The sequence below is a fragment of the Chiloscyllium punctatum genome, chromosome 44, assembly GCF_047496795.1.
Source record: "Chiloscyllium punctatum isolate Juve2018m chromosome 44, sChiPun1.3, whole genome shotgun sequence".
Lineage (NCBI taxonomy): Eukaryota > Metazoa > Chordata > Chondrichthyes > Orectolobiformes > Hemiscylliidae > Chiloscyllium > Chiloscyllium punctatum.
This window is the reverse complement of record NC_092782.1, coordinates 60,899,086-60,918,831: the sequence shown is the minus strand read 5'-3', so window position 1 is coordinate 60,918,831 and position 19,746 is coordinate 60,899,086. Positions and strand designations below refer to the sequence as shown.

The 19,746-nt window shown below is 53.1% G+C and overlaps 1 protein-coding gene across 13 annotated transcripts in view; it reads left to right on the top strand.

The window, feature by feature from the left end:
- The window catches only part of frmd4a (FERM domain containing 4A), a 773,221-nt gene that overhangs the window by 719,443 nt on the left and 34,032 nt on the right, over nucleotides 1–19,746 (top strand). For all 13 annotated transcript variants that reach the window (XM_072563058.1, XM_072563059.1, XM_072563057.1 and 10 more), the window contains one exon: nucleotides 18,723–18,951. In XM_072563058.1, the coding sequence (XP_072419159.1) occupies nucleotides 18,723–18,951 (229 nt within the window). The remainder of the gene's footprint in view (nucleotides 1–18,722; nucleotides 18,952–19,746) is intronic.

The following is a 19,746-nucleotide window of genomic DNA, read 5'->3' as shown; positions in this document are numbered from 1 at the left end:
GTTCACAACACCAGATAAAACCTGCCCACCACCTCAAATAAAAGACAAGTACTGCAGAGGTCTACAGTGAAGGGATGCACATGTTCGGTGTATTAGCCAGGGTAAAATGCGGGGATAGTATGGGATGCTGTTCAGGGTTGGTGCAGACTCGATGGGCCAAATGGCATCTTTCTGCGCTTTAGGGATTCTAAGAATCCACGCCAGAACTTTGGAATAAAAATAGGAAATGGTGGAGAATCTCAGCATTGTGAAAATAGAGTCAGTATTTCAAGCCTGCTATGACTCTTCTGAACTAATGAACCGTCATACCAGACTCAGCATTGATAGGTAGGGTAGTAAGAGTCAAGTCTAGGGGAAGCGACGGTAAGGAGGCAGATTCTATCTGTCAGTCCAGTTACAGTCAGAATTACCATCAGCATGAACTGTTAATTGCTGAAAAAGTGAAGACTAATTGGGAAGAATGTTGAGAGTCAGTGATAGTTTTGAAGATGTTTGTTGTTGAGGGAAGGGGAAGCTGTGGGTGTCAGCCCCAGTGACAAAAGGCAAAGCTGACTCATTGGACCAAGGAGGAACTTTAAATGCAAGTGGCACCCAACTGTTGTCTTCATCATGTAGGCTATTCCAGGCAATCATATTTCTGGCTGTAGCACAGTTGAAGGTCTGTGCTGTTCACTCAGCATTAACGACTGAGAACAGGATTAGTAGGAGAACAGAAGGATTAGTAATGAAGAGGAATTATGTACCACGTGCTGAACTATTAGCGCCTTGTCTTAGGGAGTGTCTTTCACATATTGCTGCCAGCCTTGCATGTTGTTGAATTCAGAAAGAATTATTTCTCTGAAGCTCCTTGCACTGTGGAAACAGAAGACCTTGCGGTTTGCCGAGTTTATTTTCATTCGGATTGGAAGTTCTGAGGGATAGAAACCAGTGGAGCTGTGGGGAGAGACAGTATTATATTTGAAGGGATATTACAGAAGCTGTGAACCCCCTCCCCCACTGAGTGCCAGATGTGACCCGGCTTTGTGCCAGTGAGTGAGGTTGGTGAGCTGTGGAGAGCTAACAGTAGTTGCATTGTGTCACACTATCAGTTCTGCAACTCACATATCTCATTTATCCCTCACTCCTTGTGCATGTGGTTTCTTTCACACAGGCTACTTTCTCTCTTTAACCAGATCCAATTAACACCACAGTTGTTTGGCAAAATTGGACCGAATGACAAGAAAGCATAGAAACGTAGGAACTAGGAGCGGGAGTAGACCATTCGGCCCTTCGAGCCTGCACCATCATTCAATATGATCATGGCTGATCATGCAATCTCAGTGTCCCATTCCCGTCCTCTGTAAAGGCCACGTCCAGCTCCCCCTTGAATGTACCTAATAAACATTTTGCTCTGGATTGACCCTGAGAGCACTGGAAGCTAAGAGGAGTTTGAATGGAGGTGTTTAAGAACACTGGACATGGATTTCAGAAGATTAGCATAAAATCAAAGTGCATTTTAAAACAAGCTTTGCAGTGAGTGAGTAGGGTGAAGAACATAGCCTGCGGGAGTGGTATACTGGGTTCAACAGGAAGATGTCAAAGGGAATTGGACAATGCAATAACTGCACAGAGGCTGGTACCCTGTCACCAAGTCACCCTTTATTTACTTGTTTCTGGATTAGTGGTGCTGGAAGAGCACAGCAGTTCAGGCAGCATCCAAATAGCTTCGAAATCGACGTTTCGGGCAAAAGCCCTTCATCAGGAATAAAGGCAGTGAGCCTGAAGTGTGGAGAGATAAGCTAGAGGAGGGTCCCAACAGTACCCTTCCACCGACACTCTCATTCGTTTGGCTGAACTGGTCCTCACCCTTAACAATTTCTCCTTTGAATCCTCCCACTTCCTCCAAACCAAAGGGGTAGCCATGGGCACACGTATAGGCCCCAGCTATGCCTGTCTCTTTGTTGGCTACATAGAGCAGTTGATCTTCCGTAATTACACCAGCACCACTCCCCACCTCTTCCTCCGCTACATTTATGACTGTATTGGCGCCACCTCGTGCTCCCGCAAGGAGGTTGAGCAATTCATCAACTTCACCAACACATTCCACCCTGACCTTAAATTTACCTGGACCATCTCTGACACCTCCCTCCCTGTCCTGAACCTCTCCATCTCCATTAATGACGACCGACTTGACACTGACATTTTTTACAAACCCACCGACTCCCACAACTACCTGGATTACACCTCTTCCCACCCTACCTCTTGCAAAAATGCCATCCCGTATTCCCAATTCCTCCGCCTCCACCAGATCAGTTCCCAGGAGGACCAGTTCCACCACAGAACACACCAGATGGCCTCCTTCTTTAAAGACCGCAAATTCCCTTCCCACGTGGTTAAAGATGCCCTCCAACGCATCTCGTCCACATCCCGCACCTCCGCCCTCAGACCCCACCCCTCCAACCGTAACAAGGACAGAACGCCCCTGGTGCTCACCTTCCACCCTACAAACCTTCGCATAAACCAAATCATCCACCGACATTTCCGCCACCTCCAAACAGATCCCACTACCAGGGATATATTTCCCTCCCCACCCCTTTCCGCCTTCCGCAAAGACCGTTCCCTCCGTGACTACCTGGTCAGGTCCACACCCCCCTATGACCCACCCTCCCATCCTGGCACTTTCCCCTGCCACCGCAGGAACTGTAAAACCTGCGCCCACACCTCCTCCCTCACCTCTATCCAAGGTCCTAAAGGAGCCTTCCACATCCATCAAAGTTTCACCTGCACATCCACTAATATCATTTATTGCATCCGTTGCTCCCGATGCGGTCTCCTCTACATTGGGGAGACTGGGCGCCTCCCAACCAAACCGCCCCGTGGCCCAACATTTCAACTCCCCCTCCCACTCTGCCGAGGACATGGAGGTCGTGGGCCTCCTTCACCGCCGCTCCCTCACCACCAGACGCCTGGAGGAAGAACGCCTCATCTTCCGCCTCGGAACACTTCAACCCCAGGGCATCAATGTGGACTTCAACAGTTTCCTCATTTCCCCTTCCCCCACCTCCCCCTAGTTCTAAACTTCCAGCTCATTAACTGTCCCCTTGACTTGCCCGGACTTGTCCTACCTGCCTATCTTCTTTTCCACCTATCCACTCCTCCTTGACCTATCACCTTCATCCCCTCCCCCACTCACCCATTGTACTCTATGCTACTTTCTCCCCACCCCCACCCTCCTCTAGCTTATCTCTCCACGCTTCAGGCTCACTGCCTTTATTCCTGATGAAGGGCTTTTGCCCGAAACGTCGATTTCGAAGCTACTTGGATGCTGCCTGAACTGCTGTGCTCTTCCAGCACCACTAATCCAGAATCTGGTTTCCAGCAGCTGCAGTCATTGTTTTTACCTCTTTATTTACTTGTGCAGAGTACGCCGTGCACTGTACCCAGTACACAGTGCACAGTATACAGTACCCAGTACACTGTACCCAGTACTCAATACACTGTACACAGTACACTGTACACAGTATACTGTATCCTGTACCCTGCACACTGTACACAGTACATTGTATATTGTACATAGTACGCAGGCTGTGGCCAGCCAGTTTAGAGTTAGTTCCCTGAACTGAGGAGATTCTAAATCTGCAGTTAGTTTTTTTTTGTTAATGAAGTAACTGCACAGAGGACGATATCCCATCACCAAGTCACCCTTTATTTACTAATTCACAGTATACTGCCTGTGGCCAGCCAGCTCAGAATCAGTCCTCACCTGAGGAGATGCTCATTTGCTGGTTATATTTTTTTTATTTCTCCCGATCACTACTGCCTAACAGTGATAGTGCTTATTATATCCCAGCACCTGTTGTGTGTGTGTGTGTGTGTGTGTGTACACATGTGCAGGTGTCAGACACAGTGAAGAAACGAGTGGAAAAACCTTTATTCATATTCCACCACCAGGAAGAATAAACAGCCAAGTGACCAGTGACAAGCAATGACTTCTCATTAAAGGATCCCGAGTTTGTTTTTTATTTTCTTTTTTTTTCTTCACTACCACCTAACTGCAGTAGTGCTTATTTTTTCCCCAGCACCCATGGTGTGTGTGTGCAGGTGTGAGACACAGTGAGAGACACAAAGTGCACAAATCTTTATTCAATTTCCACCACCAGGAAGATAGGAAAACACCCGAGTGGCCAGTGACAAGACCTGCCCTTCACATCAAAGGGCAATGCTGTATGATCAAAACAGTGAAGGGGAGGGTAGGGACTAAATCAAAATAGAGTTGGAGGGGGAAATAATGCACTCCACTCCCTGCGGTGCCCACCTCTCCCTGAACAACTCCAAGGTGTCAGTGGACACCGCATGCTCCTTCTCCAGAGACACCCGGGCTCTAACGTAACTGCGGAAGAGGGACAGATCCCCAGTTAGATTTTTTTTTATGATGTGTGTGTGCAGGTGTGAGACACAGTGAAGGACACAAAGTGCACGAGTCTTTATTCAATTGCCACCACCAGGAAGATAGGAAAAAAACACCCCAGTGGCCGATACTCCTGTTCTTTTTTCTTTTTTTTCATCAAAAGGGCAATGCTGTGTGATCAAAAACAGTGAAGGGGAGGGTAAGGACACACTCCTGTTTATTTATTTATTTTTTTATTATGTGATCAAAACCATGTATTTATATTTTTTTTCCCCTTTTTTTTTCCTTTTAACCCCCACACTACCGCCTAACTGCAGTAGTGCTTATTTTTTCCCCAGCACCCATGGTGTGTGTGTGCAGGTGTGAGACACAGTGAAAGACACAAAGTGCATGAATCTTTATTCAATTTCCACCACCAGGAAGATATGAAAAAAACACCCGAGTGGCCAGTGACAAGCAGAGCCCTTCACATCAAAGGGCAATGCTGTGTGATCAAAAACAGTGAAGGGGAAGGTAGGGACTAAATCAAAATAGAGTTGGAGGGGGAAATAATGCACTCCACTCCCTGCGGTGCCCACCTCTCCCTGAACAACTCCAAGGTGTTGGTGGACACCGCATGCTCCTTCTCCAGAGACACCCGGGCTCTAACGTAACTGCGGAAGAGAGACAGATCCCCAGTTAGAAAAAATAATAATAAAAAAAAAACTAACTGGGGATCTGTCTCTCTTCCGCAGTTACGTTAGAGCCCGGGTGTCTCTGGAGAAGGAGCATGCGGTGTCCACCAACACCTTGGAGTTGTTCAGGGAGAGGTGGGCACCGCAGGGAGTGGAGTGCATCATTTCCCCCTCCAACTCTATTTTGATTTAGTCCCTACCCTCCCCTTCACTGTTTTGCTCACACAGCATTGCCCTGTGGTTTGAAGGGCAGTGCTTGTCACTGGCCACTTGGGTGTTTTTCGTATCTTCCTGGTGGTGGAAAATTGAATAAAGATTCGTGCACTTTGTGTCTTTCACTGTGTCTCACACCTGCACGCACGCACTATGGGTGCAGGGGATAAAAATAAGCACTACCGCACTTAGGTGGTAGTGTGGGGGTTAAAAAAAAAAGAAAAAAAAAAAAACAGGAGATTGGGAAAAAAAAAAATAAAAAAAAGAGAAAAAATAATAATAAAAAAAAACTCTTTTTTTTATTTTTTTTTCCCCAATCTCCTGTTTTTTTTTTTTTTTCTTTTTTTTTTAACCCCCACACTACCACCTAAGTGCGGTAGTGCTTATTTTTATCCCCTGCACCCATAGTGCGTGTGTGCAGGTGTGAGACACAGTGAAAGACACAAAGTGCACAAATCTTTATTCAATTTTCCACCACCAGGAAGATACGAAAAACACCCAAGTGGCCAGTGACAAGCACTGCCCTTCAAACCACAGGGCAATGCTGTGTGAGCAAAACAGTGAAGGGGAGGGTAGGGACTAAATCAAAATAGAGTTGGATGGGGAAATAATACACTCCACTCCCTGCGGCGCCCACCTCTCCCTGAACGACTCCAGGGTGTCGGTGGACACAGCGTGCTCCTTCTCCAAGGACACCCGGGCTCTAACGTAACCCCGGAAGAGGGGCAGGCAGTCGGCCCTAACGACCCCCTCCACGGCCCGCTGCCTGGACCTGTTGATGGCCAGTTTGGCCAGGCCCAGGAGCAGACCCACGAGGAGGTCCTCGGACCTGCCCTCCCTCCTCCGTACCGGGTGCCCGAAGATCAGGAGCGTGGGACTGAAGTGCAGCCAGAAACAGAGGAGAAGGTTTTTGAGAAAATCAAAAAGGGAGTGCAAACGCCCACACCCAATATATACATGGTCCACGGACTCCACAGCACCACAGAACAAGCAGTTGGGCTGGGAGTCCGTGAACCACCGCAACCTGCGGTTGCAGGGGACTGCTGCGTGCAGCACCCTCCACCCCAGATCCCCGAGAGAAAGGGGGAGGACTCCCGCGTAGAGAGCCCTCCACTGGGGATCTCCGCCGCCCGGTGGCAAATGGGCACGCCAAGGCGTGTCCGGACGGTGGATGAGGGAGAAGAGGTGGACGGTGTGCAGCAGCAGTCGATACAGGGCCCTCCTTTTTACGTCCCTAAAAGCAACAAAATTAAAATTCCGGAGGCGGCTCAGGTTGTGGGGCACAGGCTCCCGCGGGAAGTACGGGACCTTGGGGCCGATGTGAAATTCCGTCCGGGCCGGGGTGAGCGCGGACGGGATCCCACCGCACACCTGAGCGTCCTCCAACCGGTGCACTACGTCGGGTCCGAGCACCGCCGTTTTAAGGCGTCGGATGGCGGTGGCCACGTACCGGACGTCTACCGCTGCCCTGCTAGCTATGTCCTGCGGCAGCGTCCAGCCCAGGCCCCCGGCACCCAGCACGTCCCCGACCCTGGTCGCCCTCGCCACCACGGCCCTCCCCTCCGACAGCCACTCGAACCCGCGAGTACGGAGGTGCGGATTCCTGAGCAACGGCTCCCTGACGACAGCCGCTACTCCAGCCGGAGGGTAGGCGCGACGCGATTCGACCAAGTTCCAGACAGTGATCAGGTCCTGGTAAAAGACAGGCAGCACCTTGAGGGCGACCTCCAAGCCGTCACGGTCGACGAACAGGAGCTGCGTGTCATAGTTGAGGTTACGCACCTGGCGGAAAAAATACGTCGCCAGGGCGCACCACCTAGGAGGAGGCTCGACGTAAAGGTATCGCCGCAAGGTCTGAAGGCGGAACGTCGCGACCTGGGTGCGGACGCACACCAGCGACTGACCGCCCTCCTCGATAGGGAGACTCAGAACCTGCGCGGCGACCCAGTGCATCTTTTTGTCCCAGAAGAAGTCGACCAACGTTCTCTGGATGTCAGCGACAAAGCCAGGAGGAGGGACCAAAGTGACCAGCCGGTACCACAGCATGGCGGCCACCAGCTGGTTTATGACCAGCACTCGACTCCTGTAAGATAGCACTCGGAGCAGTCCTGTCCAGCGGCCCAGGCGAGCCGAGACTTTGGCCTCCAGCTCCTGCCAGTTGGCCGGCCAGGATTCCTCAGCCGGGCTGAGGTAGACCCCCAGGTAGAGGAGATGGGTGGTACTCCAGCTGAACCCCCGTAACTCCTCCGGCAGAGAGTCCACCCGCCACGGGCCGACCAGTAGTCCGGAACACTTGGCCCAGTTGATCCTGGCGGAAGACGCCGCAGAGTACACGGCCTGGCACTCGCGCATCCTCCCCAGGTCAGCCGGGTCGGTGAAAGTGAGGAGCACGTCGTCGGCGTAGGCCGAGAGGACCACCCCCGTGCCCGCGCCGCGCAGAACCAGCCCCGACAACCTCCTCCGCAAGAGGCGCAGGAAAGGCTCCACGCACAGGGAATACAGCTGGCCGGACAGGGGGCAGCCTTGACGCACTCCTCTCCCGAAGCGAAGGGGCGCCGTCAGGGACCCGTTAACTTTAACCAGACACTCTGCGGCGGCGTACAAAAGTCGGATCCGGGCGACGAACCGCGTCCCGAACCCGAACGCCCGCAGAGTCCCGAGCAGGTACTCGTGATCGACCCTGTCGAACGCCTTCTCCTGGTCGAGAGACAGGAAGGCGCTCGGCAGACCAGCCCGTCGACAGAAATGGATCAGGTCCCGGACCAGGTGGACGTTGTCGTGTATCCTCCGGCCCGGGACCGTGTAGGACTGGTCCGGGTGAATCATGTGGGCCAGCACGGAAGCCAGGCGAGAAGACAACACCCTGGCGAAGATTTTGTAGTCCGTGCCGAGGAGGGAGACCGGACGCCAGTTCTTCAGAGAACGAAGGTCCCCCTTCTTCGGCAGCAGGACGATGACCGCCCTGCGCCAAGAAAGGGGCAGCTGTCCGGCATTTAGACACTCCCCCAGGACCTGTGCGTAGTCGGTCCCCAGGACGTCCCAGAACGCCCTGAAGAACTCCACAGTCAGCCCGTCCAGCCCCGGGGTTTTGCCCCTCGAGAGCCGGTCGAGGGCGCCGGTCAGCTCCGCTAAAGTGACGGGAGCGTCGAGCCTTCCGGCGTCCTCCGGGCCGAGCTGCGGCAGGTCCTCCCACAGAACTCTGCGAGCGTCCTCGCTGGACGGATCCGGAGAGAACAGAGCCGTGTAATAGTTTCGGACGTGGGCCCTGACACCCTCCGGATCCGAGACGAGGGACCCGTCGTCGGCCAGCAGCACAAGGAGCTGCTGACGGGTGCCGCGCCTTTTTTCCAGCGAGTAGAAGAAGGGGGAGCCGCGGTCCAGGTCCCGCAGGAGCTGGATCCGCGACCTCACGTACGCGCCCCGAGCCCCGACGAGCTGCAGGTCCCGGAGCGCGGCCTTCTTCTCTTCGTACACCCCGCGCAGGGCCGGGTCCGCGTCGGGCTGACCGAGGCGTGACTCCAGGTCGAGCATCTCCCTCTCCAACTCCGCGATCCTGGATTTCCGCCTCTTGGTCGACCCCCTCGCGTACTCCTGACAGAAGACGCGGACGTGAGCCTTGCCCACGTCCCACCATAGCCTCAGGGAGGGGAAGCTTCCCCACTTCCTTCTCCAGCCGGCCCAGAAACGACGAAACGAGTCCCGGAACCGCTCGTCCTCCAGCAGCAGGTTGTTAAAGTGCCAGTACGCGGAGCCGAGCCTGGCGCCGAACGGAAGGAGTTCCGCCCACACCAGGTGATGGTCCGTGCACGACACCTGCCGCGTGGAGGCCTTCGGAAAACAGGAGGCGTACGCCCGCGAAACGTACAGGCGGTCGATTCTGGACGCTCCGACCCCAGGCCTCACGAAGGTGAAGGCGACGGAGTCGGGATGGAGAGTCCGCCAGACGTCCACCAGGTCGAAGGACTTGACCAAGTCCCCCAACCTCTTCCCCGACGCGCAGCCAGTGCGGGCACCGCCGTGGTCCCTGCCCTCGAGGACGCAGTTAAAATCTCCCCCGAGGACGACGCACTGGTTCTCGTCGATGGAAGCCAGATGAGCGGACAGTTCTTGAAAGAAGCTCGCTTGCCTCGGCCCGGCCAGGGGAGCGTATACGTTCACCAAGTGAAGCACCGCGCCCCCCAGCCGAACCGTCAGGTGAAGCAAACGGCCTGGCACCGGCTCCCTGACCCCCAAGATCTCGGGTTGAAAATGCGGGGCCAACAGGATAGCCACCCCGCCAGATCTGCGGGTGAGGTGACTCATGTAGACCCCCCCTCGCCACTCCAGGAGCCAGGTGGCTTCGTCTCCCGGGGCGGTGTGGGTTTCTTGCAGGAAGCACACCGCATACCTCCCGTCCCGAAGGACCGAGAGGGTCTGGAATCTGCGCTGTGACTCCCTGCTGCCGTTGATGTTGAGGCTGGCTATAGTCGTCTCCATGTCGGAAGCGTTGTGCTACCACCACCAGTACACAAAAACAAATACAGTTACTGGGAGGACGAGGGAGGGGCACAGGTGTCCCTCGCCCTCACCAGGAGTGCCCCCAGGAAGTTCCTGACTCGCTTTCGCTCGTTGACGTCGAGCCCAGGCGCCTGGTGAGCAGCGTGGGCCGACCAATAAACTTTCTCAAAAGAGCTCCAGCGGTCGAGCGCCAGTTGGGCTCTATCCCGGCGACCTCGAGTTTCCTCGACAAATTCCCGGAGTTCCTCGAGGGGGATGAGGGGGAGACCGGCGGGGGGCACCTGGGACTCAAAAACGTCACTGCAGACGGAGTCCGCGTCGTCCCCGGTGTCCGCCACCGACCCCGAACCCTCCTCCGGGAGGTCGCCCTCGGTCGCCGACCCCTCCCCCACCGAGAGGATGGGGGCTGGTCCGGCGCCGCCAACCGGCCTCGAACCCCCGGCGACCCCACCCCCAGGGTCACCGGCGGTACCTTCCTCGGCGCACCCCGTCCCGGAGCGCCCCGAGTTCGGGTCGTCGGGCGGCGGAGGCTCGGGGCCCCGCTCTCCTCCCGACACCGGGACGCCTGGCTCCTCGGGGAAAAGGTCATCCCCCAGGAAAAGGTCATCCCCCAGGGCCAAGGCACCCGGAAAAACAGTCTGGGAGGGAGGAGCGGGGATAACACCTACCTCCCCTCCGCCGCTCGGTGACCCAGTAAAGGGTCCATTGTCATCACCCGCACCGCGGCCCTCGTGGTTGTCAAAGTCCCCCCCAGGGGCCAGTGGAGTCGAGGCAGCAGGAAGCCCTGCTGCAGCCCCTGGGGGCTTTGGCAGGTCAGGCCGCGGTGCGGGATCGTCGGAGGGTCCCGTGGGCCCGTCCCCTGGAGAGGGGCAGCGCCGCCGGCGTGCTGCAGGACTGTCTCTCCCCTCCAAGGGCCAGCCCCTCTTCCCCAGAGGGACAGGGGGGGATTTATGGGCCTTTCCCTCCCCGCCCGCCTCGGTGGTCATGGGGCTTGAGGCCCCTCCCCCCAGCCTTTCCCGGAATACGATTGGCTGGGGGAAAGCAGGGGGCGTGGCCAGGGCGGGGAGGGTCAGCCGTGTCACTTCCTGCCCCGCCCCTGGTTTATCAGGTGATAGCGGGCGGGGCAGGGGCCCAGTTCCCTCTCCGGGGCCTGGAGACACGGTGGCTGCGGGAGGTCGGGCAGCGGTGGTCCCCCCGAGGTTAGTGCCAGGGTGTGGCTGGGTGGGGTGGGGCTCGGGCTCAGGGTCCCCCGGGCCAGGCGTTGCAGTGCCCGGGGCGGGCGTCGCAGCCCCGGGGGTATCTCCATCGGGGCGGGGGGTAGATGTGGGGTCAGGGTCGGGTACGGGTTCGGGGGTTTGGGGGTCAGGGTTCCCGCACCGGGGCGACGCTGGCACGGCCGCAAGGGCATTGTCGTGCCGGGGCGGGGCAGGTCGTGGGCTGGGTGTCGGGGATGGGGATAGGGTGGTCTCCCCGTGGGCGGGCCTGACGCGTCGCGCCTTCCTGAGCGCCTTCCGGCCGGCTGGACGCTCACCCCCCTCCCTGCCGGAGGCTGGAGGATCAGAAGCCTCCGGCTCAGGCTCCGGTGCCGGGGCCTGTGGTGTTGACTTCGGGGGAGGGGGAGTGGGTGCGGCGGCACCACCGTCAGCCGTTGGCGAGGGCTGGGCGGCCTTCTGGGTGGGGCAGTTTCTCCTGATGTGCCCCACCTCGCGGCACAGGTGGCACCGCACGCCGTCCGCCGTCCAGAAGGCGCGGTAGGCCGCGCCCTCGTGGAGGAGGGTAAAGGAGCCCTCCGTGACCTCCTCCCGGGCCAGGCAAATAAACACCTGGCGTCGGAAGGAGTAGATGTGCCGAAGGGCGGGGTCCTTCAGACCGAGCAGGAGCGGCTGGATCCCTGACCGGATCTCCCCCAAGGTGGTGAGGTGGGGGAGAAGGAGCTCGCTGGCAATGAAGGGCGGGACGTTGGAGATCACGACCCTCTGGGCCGTAACCTCCAGAGGGTCGACGGGCAAATGTGTCCCGCCCACAGCGAGCCCCCTCTCCACGGCCAGGTGGACCGCCTGCTCGGTCTTCAGGAAAAATACGGCCTTCCCGTACATCTGGGCCGCAGCGACGATGGCCAGTGGGCCGACCACACTAGCCATGGCCTTGCTGCAGGCCTCGATGGTCATATTGGGGTGGGGATAGGCCTTGACCCCCAGGCGTTTCGTCAGGTGCCTGAAGGGGGTGTGGTTTGCAGCCGGGGCTGGGCCAGCCGAGCCTAAGGCAGCGGCTACCCCGGCGTAGGTGCGGCTGGGCCCCGCGACCTTCGGGCTCGCCATCCCCTGCCGCCGGGTGGTGGAGGTTGCTGGGGGGGTCCCAGGCAACGACCGTGGAGACCTGCCTCAGGTGGCAACAGCGGTGGAGGCAGGCCTCAGGCGAGTCCCAGGTAGGCCCTCGGTCGCAGCGGTGTGGGGCAGACCTGTTGGGGAGGGTCCCCAAGGCAAGTCCCAGGCAGCCCCAAAATTGAGTCCCAGGCAGCAGATGTAGAGGCAGGCCTCAGGCAACAGCAGTAGTGGAAAGTAGGCCTCCGGCAAGTCCTGGGCAGGCCCTCGGTCGCAGCAGTTGTGGGGGGCAGGCCTGTTGGGGAGGGTCCCCAAGGCAGGTCCCCGGCAGCGGTGGCGGAAGGCAGGCCTCTGGCAAGTCCCGGGCAGTTCCTCCAGTCACAGCAGTGGTGGGGGGGGGGGGGGCGGCCTGTTGGGGAGGATCCCCAAGGAAAGTCCCAGGCAGCCCCAAAATCGAGCCCAAGGCAGCAGCGGCGGAGGTAGGCCTCAGGCAACAGCAACAGTGGTGGTGGAGGTCCCGGGGAGGGGCCCCAAGGCGAGTCCCAGGCAGCGCTGGTGGAGGTAGGCCTCGGGCAGCAGCAGCAGTGGAGGCAGGCCTCTCCTCAGGCCACAACAGCAGCAGTGGTGGTGGTGGAGGTCCTGGGGAGGGGCCCCAAGGCAAGCCCCAGGCAGCAGCAGGGAGAGTCCTCGTATGTGTTCACACAGAGAGAGTCACAGTCCTACACTGATCTGATATCTCCACACAATGGGGGGAAAACACCCGAGTGGCCAGTGACAAGCACTGCCCTTCAAACCACAGGGCAATGCTGTGTGAGCAAAACAGTGAAGGGGAGGGTAGGGACTAAATCAAAATAGAGTTGGAGGGGGAAATAATGCACTCCACTCCCTGCGGTGCCCACCTCTCCCTGAACAACTCCAAGGTGTTGGTGGACACCGCATGCTCCTTCTCCAGAGACACCCGGGCTCTAACGTAACTGCGGAAGAGAGACAGATCCCCAGTTAGTTTTGGTTAACCAGTGCCGCCTGATTGGCCCAGGTTCGCAACCCCAATTGACAACCTCATAGTCACCATCGTCTTCCTGGTTCCAATCAGTACAGATTATTAATTTTAATTAAGAAATTGCAGTGCTATGGGAACGGAGCAGGGCTGTGGGACTAACTGATTTGTTTACAAGAGTGTCACCATACATTCAATGGGCTGAATGTCCTCCTTCTGTGCTGTACTATTCAGTGATCTCATGTCTTTTTATTCTTACTGTATTGGATGAAAATGATCGTGGGTTTGGGAGGTGCTGAATTTCTGTAGTGTGTCATTGTAAAAGGGTACACACTGCTGTTACTTAGCATTGATGGTGGGGGAATGAATGTTTGTGGATGTCATACCAATCAAGCGGGCTGCTTTGTCCTGGATGGTGTTGAGCTTCTTCACTGTTGTTGGAGCTGCACCCATCCAGGCAAGTGGGGAGTATTCCATCACACTCCTGACTTGTATCTTGTAGATGGTGGACAGGCTTTGGGGAGTCAGGAGGAGAGTTACTCACTGAAGGATTCCTAGCCTCTGACCTGCTCTTGCAGCCACTGTGTTTATGTATTCCAACAAAGGAACAGAATAAGCAGATGTTTTTTGAGGCCATGACCAATGTGTGATGCATCCCTCGGTCACTCAGTCAAAAATGGAGGATGACTCCTTGTCTGAGTTGCAGAGTCCCATGGAACCAGGACTAGGAGTCCCCCACTTGAGATCAGGCATATAAGAAATAAATGAGGCCAGTCAGCCCCTCTAGACTGTTCTGCTGTTCCGTATGATTGTAACTGACCAACCCCAGCTCCCTGTTATTTGAATATTTAAATTATCAATATTTGAATATGCACAGCTCGCTGGGAGCCAGAGTTTGAAAGATTCGCAACATCAAGCTATTTGTCCAAATCTCAGACTGATTCTGAGACTGTGACTCTGTTTCCTAAATTCCTCAAACAGGGCATCTTCTATCTCAGCTTCTACCCCTTCCAACTTGGTTGTGTTTCTTTGGCATCACCTGTCATGTTTGTAAACCCATGGAATACATCCTGAGCCCAACATGATCATTTCCTGACAGGAATAATCTCTCCATGCAAGGATCCAGTCTGGTGAACCGTCGCTGGACCCCCTCAAGGGCAAGGGTGCCCCTCCTTCAGTAAGGTGGCCAACAGAAGCAGCAAAACCATTTTTGAATACTTTGTGTTGTATATTAGAATATGGCTATAGAATGTTTATTTCCAGTGAAGGAACATGGGAGTGGGATTGTAACTGCAGCATTCTTATAGTCCTCAAAGCTGGTATGTGGAGACTTCAGTCTAGGTCTCAGCTTTGCCTGAGAGTACAGGTCTGTGATTAGTGTTAGTTTTGGAATGAGATATGGATGCAGACTCTGTCCACAGTACCCAGGAGAGAAGGATAGATGCCAGATGCGTTATTTTTAGATTCCGCTGTCATCTGTGGAGTTTCAGATGCCAGTACAAACTGTTTTTAAAGGAAAAGAAAACATTGTTGAACAGAGAGCAATTTCAGATTATGCATTTCCGATTGTGCTTCAATAAAGAGCTGTCCGCGCCAACACAGTGAGTGTTTGAGACATATCTCTCCTTCCTTCCACACATTAGTGGTCACTATTGATGTGTATTTAATACAGTCTAGCCAAGCAATAGTAATGCCATCCACGCTTGGAGTATTGTGCGTAGTTGTGGGCCTCATATCTCAGGAAGGATGTACTGGCCCTGGAGTGTGTTCAGAGGAGATTCACGAGAATGGTCCCAGGAATGAAAAGCTTAACATATGAAGAACTCTGGGTTTATACTCGATAGAGGTTAGAAGGATGAAGGAGGATCTAATTGAAACATACAGAATACGGAACGGCCTGGACAGAGTGAATGTTGGGAAGATGTTTCCATTGGGAGGAGAGACTGGGACCCGAGGGCACAGCCTTAGAGTAAAAGGAAGACCCTTTAGAGATAAGGAGAAATCAGAGAGTGGGGAATCTATGGAATTCATCACCACAGAAGGCTGTAGAGGCCAAGTCATTGAGTATATTAAAGACTGAGATAGATAAGTTCTTGTCTATCAAGGGGATCAAGGGTTACAGGGAGAAAGCAGGAGAATGGGATTGAGAAACTTATCAGCCATGATTGAATGGCAGAGCAGACTCGATGGGCTGAATGGCCTAATTTCTGCTCCTGTGTCTTATGGTCTTATATCCCAGAATGAGCTTTTCTTGTACAGGACCCTCCAAACCCATGACCACTTCCATCAAGACTAGGTTTGCACCACCCTCCAGGTACATGTATATGAAAATGGCAGGTTACTGGCTACATCTGCACTTCATATTACAGTCAAACAGTTTCCATTCAGTAACCAAGGGAAGAGTGGTGGCTCTGGCTGAAATATCCACTCCCCAGCCCTGGGTTGCTATAGAAACCTTACAAATGATCCAGCATAGAAAGGCCCATTCGGCCCATCTTGTCCATGCTGAGCCAGAGACACCCAGATGCCCTTTCTAATCCCATCTTCCCACACACGGTCCATAGCCCTGCAGCTCACAGCAATTAAGGTGCTGATCCTGGGACTTTTTAAATGAGTTGAGAGTCTCTGCCTCCATCCCACTCAGGCAGTGAACTCCATACCCTCACCACCCTCTGCGTAAAAACATTTTTCCTCACATCCCTCTAACCCTTCTGCTGCTTAGCTTGAATTAAGAAGCGGGGAAAGAATTAAAAGGGACCTAAGGGACAACTTTTTCACACAGAGGGTGGTGCGTGTATGGAATGAGCTGCCAGAGGAAATGGTGGAGGCTGGTACAATTGCAACATTTAAAAGACATCTGGATGGGGACATGAATAAGAAGCATTTAGAACAATATGGGCCATATGCTGGACGTACATGGAATAGTGTAGGTTAGGTGGGCTTCAGATTGGTATGTCAGGTCGGTGCAACATCGAGGGCCGAAGGGCCTGTACTGCGCTGGAATGTTCTATGTTCTATGTTCTAAATGGGGCTAGATTTATCTAGGATATCTGGTTGGCATGGACAAGTTGGACTGAAGGGTCTGTTTTCGTGCTTTACAGCTGTACAAAGCCTGGTTTTTGAACTCTCTGCCAAGGGAAGCAAGTTCTTCCTGTCTACTCTCTCTCTCCCTCACGTTGTTGTACACCTCAATCATGTCACCCCCTCAGCCTTCTCTGTTCTAGGGAAAACAGCCCCAACCTCTCTAATCTCTCCTCGTAGCTACAATTCTCCAGCCCTGGCAACATTCCAGTAAATATTCACTGCACTGTCCAGAGCAATTGCATCCTTCCCATAATGTGGTGACCAAAGCTACACACAGTACTCCAGTTATGGCCACATCAGTGTCTTATACAGTTTCATCATTATATCTCTGCTTGTGTATTGTGTCCCTCTGCTAATGGAGAGCATTCCATATGCCTTTGTTACAACCTTACCTACCTGTACAACTATACTGAGGTGACTGCACTGCCCTGACACACACCTCAGTTACAATCAGATAGACCCCAGGAGCTACCTTTTGACTTTGGGGGCAGGGGTTCAAATCCCACCAGAGCAAATGCTGAAATTGGAATTCAGTTAGAAGCTAGTCTAATGATGACACTGGAACCATTGCTGGTTGTCATCAAAGCCCATCTGGCTCACTAATGTCCTTTAGGGAAGGAAATCTGCTGTCCTTACCCAGTCTAGACTTGTGATTCCAGACCCACTACAATGTAGTTGCCTCTTGAGTGAACTCTGGGCAATTTGGGATGGGCAATAAATGCCACGTCCCATTAAAAGAAATACCAGGATCCAAGAGGGCTGGTGGCACAGTGGGTGATGCCCCTGTCTCTGAGCCAGATGGTCTTGGGTTTACAGCCCACTCCAGAGTTGAAGCGTGTGGTGCTGGAAAAGCGCAGCTAGTCAGGCAGCATCTGAGGAGCAGGAGAGTTGACATTTCGGGCATAAGCCCTTCATTGGGAATGTCCCACTCTCGGAATGTTATTCGGCCCTGGTATACTGGGCCCTGTGCTTGGCATAGCTGTTTGGGCAACCATTGTGCATCCCATTGATGCAAGCAACACAGGATTTGGTCTGTGGTCTGGCTGGGGTGGATTTGGGATCTTGTCACCTTTCCCCATCCATGGATGTTGAGCCTGCCATCAAGCACAGAGCTGGAGAGGAAGGGCAGTCCATTGACAGGCACTTTCCATTGTCACTCTCGGGCATTGACTCCTTCACTGTGTTGGAGTGATGCTTTAATAGCAGGGCTGGTTGGAGGCCCTCTGAGTATGAGCATTGTAATCAATCACGTCTCGAGCAGTCTATACTTTGCCGCGTTATTGACAAACTGGGAGCAGGACTTACGGGGAAGAATTATCAAACTTTATCGTCATGGTCAGTAAAGGGCTCATATTTATCTAAAAAGAAGGGTTTTAAGTAAATGATAATGTTCTTTTTAGAAGTTTTCATATGAGGATCATAATGTGCCTGTATTCTTTCTGCTGTGCAAAATAATTGTGCAGGTTTGTGTGTGATTATGCACAAATATATTACTGTGCAGCAACAAATATACATATGCACAGCAGAAACATTCACGTTTTGAAAGACATCATGACAATGATAGTTTGTCACAGACTCCTGCCCAGATGATGGACCCTGCAGTCAGTGCCATGTTCCAGTACCAGCTGACAGAATTCACTGTGGAATGCAATACTTGCAGTGTAGATTACAGGTTGGTGCAGTTAGTTGAACTATAGGGAGAGGCTGAACAGGCTGGGGCTGTTTTCCCTGGAGTGTTGGAGGCTGAAGGGTGACCTTATAGAGATTTACAAAATTATGAGGGGCATGAATAGGGTAAATAGGCAAAGTCTTTTCCTGGGGTGGGGGAATCCAGAACTAGAGGGCATAGGTTTAGGGTGAGAGGGGAAAGACATAAAAGGGACCTAAGGGACAATGTTTTTATGTAGAGGGTGGTACATGTATGGAATGAGCTGCCAGAGGAAGTGGTTGAGGCTGGTACAATTGCAACATTTAAAAGGCATCTGGATGGGTATATGAATAGGAAGGGTTTGGAGGGATATGGGCCGGGTGCTGGCAGGTGGGACTAGCTTGGGTTGGGATATCTGGTCAGCATGGATGGGTTGGACCGAAAGGTCTGTTTCCATGCTGTACATCTCTGTGACTCTATGACTAGAGCTCCCTCAGCAATTGCCCTGGCTCAGGATAACCCATCTCAGTAACTGTACAATAATTTCCAGTCATAAACCTGTAATCTCTCTGTGTAGGTTATCAATATTTTAAAGCAAAACAAGATACAGGTTCAGAGGGTTGATCATTGCAAAAGTTGTTCATATTAACGTTTCATATTATGTTGGTATCGATGGGATGGCTAGAGAATAAAAATTTTTTAAAAGTTTGTTTTTATCATTTTTATTCTCTAGCCATCCCATCGACACCAACATAAAATGAAACATTAATATGAACAATTTTATTTATTTTTTTCTTGATCTTTCTTCTAAACACTCTCTTGCTGTGGAGAGAATGGGTTTGCTGCTTTTTCCTTGGATGTTAAAGAGATAAGTACAGTTGGTGTTTCCTTTTATCCCCAGGAGGTCGAGTTAGAACGTCTCGAGAGAGAGTTTGCCATTCAGTCACAGATCACTGAGGCAGCACGACGGCTTGCCACTGACCCGAATGTCAGCAAAAAGATGAAGAAGCAAAGAAAGATGTCCTATTTAAATGCACTTAAAAAACTGCAGGACATTGAGAATGCCATCAATGAATACAGGGTCAGGTCTGGAAAGAAACCCACACAAAGGGCATCTCTCATCATAGAAGGTGAGTGCTGATGTTGTTACTAGACGATTTAACTTCTGCATTGTTTAATGTCTTCATGCCGAATCCCTTTAATGCAGTCATTAATCAGAATGGGGCAACAGCTGCATTAAAACAGAGCACAAAGGAATTCATAAACAGAGGCTTTGAGTCCAAAAGTGGGGAAGTTATGCTGCGCTTTTAAAGAGTTCTGGTCAGGTCCCAGTGAGAGTGTTATGCCCAGTCATAGTCACCACCCTGCAAGACAGATATGATGTCTGTCGAACTGCAACCAAGTCAGAAATCACACCACGACAAGTTACAGTCCAACAGTTTATTTAAAATCACAAGCTTTCAGAACGCTGTTCCTGAGACAGCTAGCGAAAGACAGTACATCGGACACAGAATTTATAAGGAAAAGATCAAAGGGTCATACAACTTATGCAAACTTATTGAACAAACAAGGTCTTTAATCAATTACAATTTTGTAAGAACTGCAGCAAGACCTGGACGATATCGAGGCTTGGGATTAAAAACAGCAAGTAACATTCGCGCCACGCAAGTGCCAGACAATAACCATCTCAAACGAAAGAGAATCTAACCACTGTCCCTTGATATTCAATGATGCTACCATCCCTGAATCCCCCACTACCAATATCCTGCTACTGACCAGAAACTGAACTGGATTAGCCACACCAACACTGGCCACAAGAGTAGGTCAGAGGCGCAGAATCCTACAACAATTAACTCCCCTCCTGACTCCCCAAAGCCTGTCCACCTTCTATAAGGCAAAAGCCAGGAGTGTGATTGAATATTCCC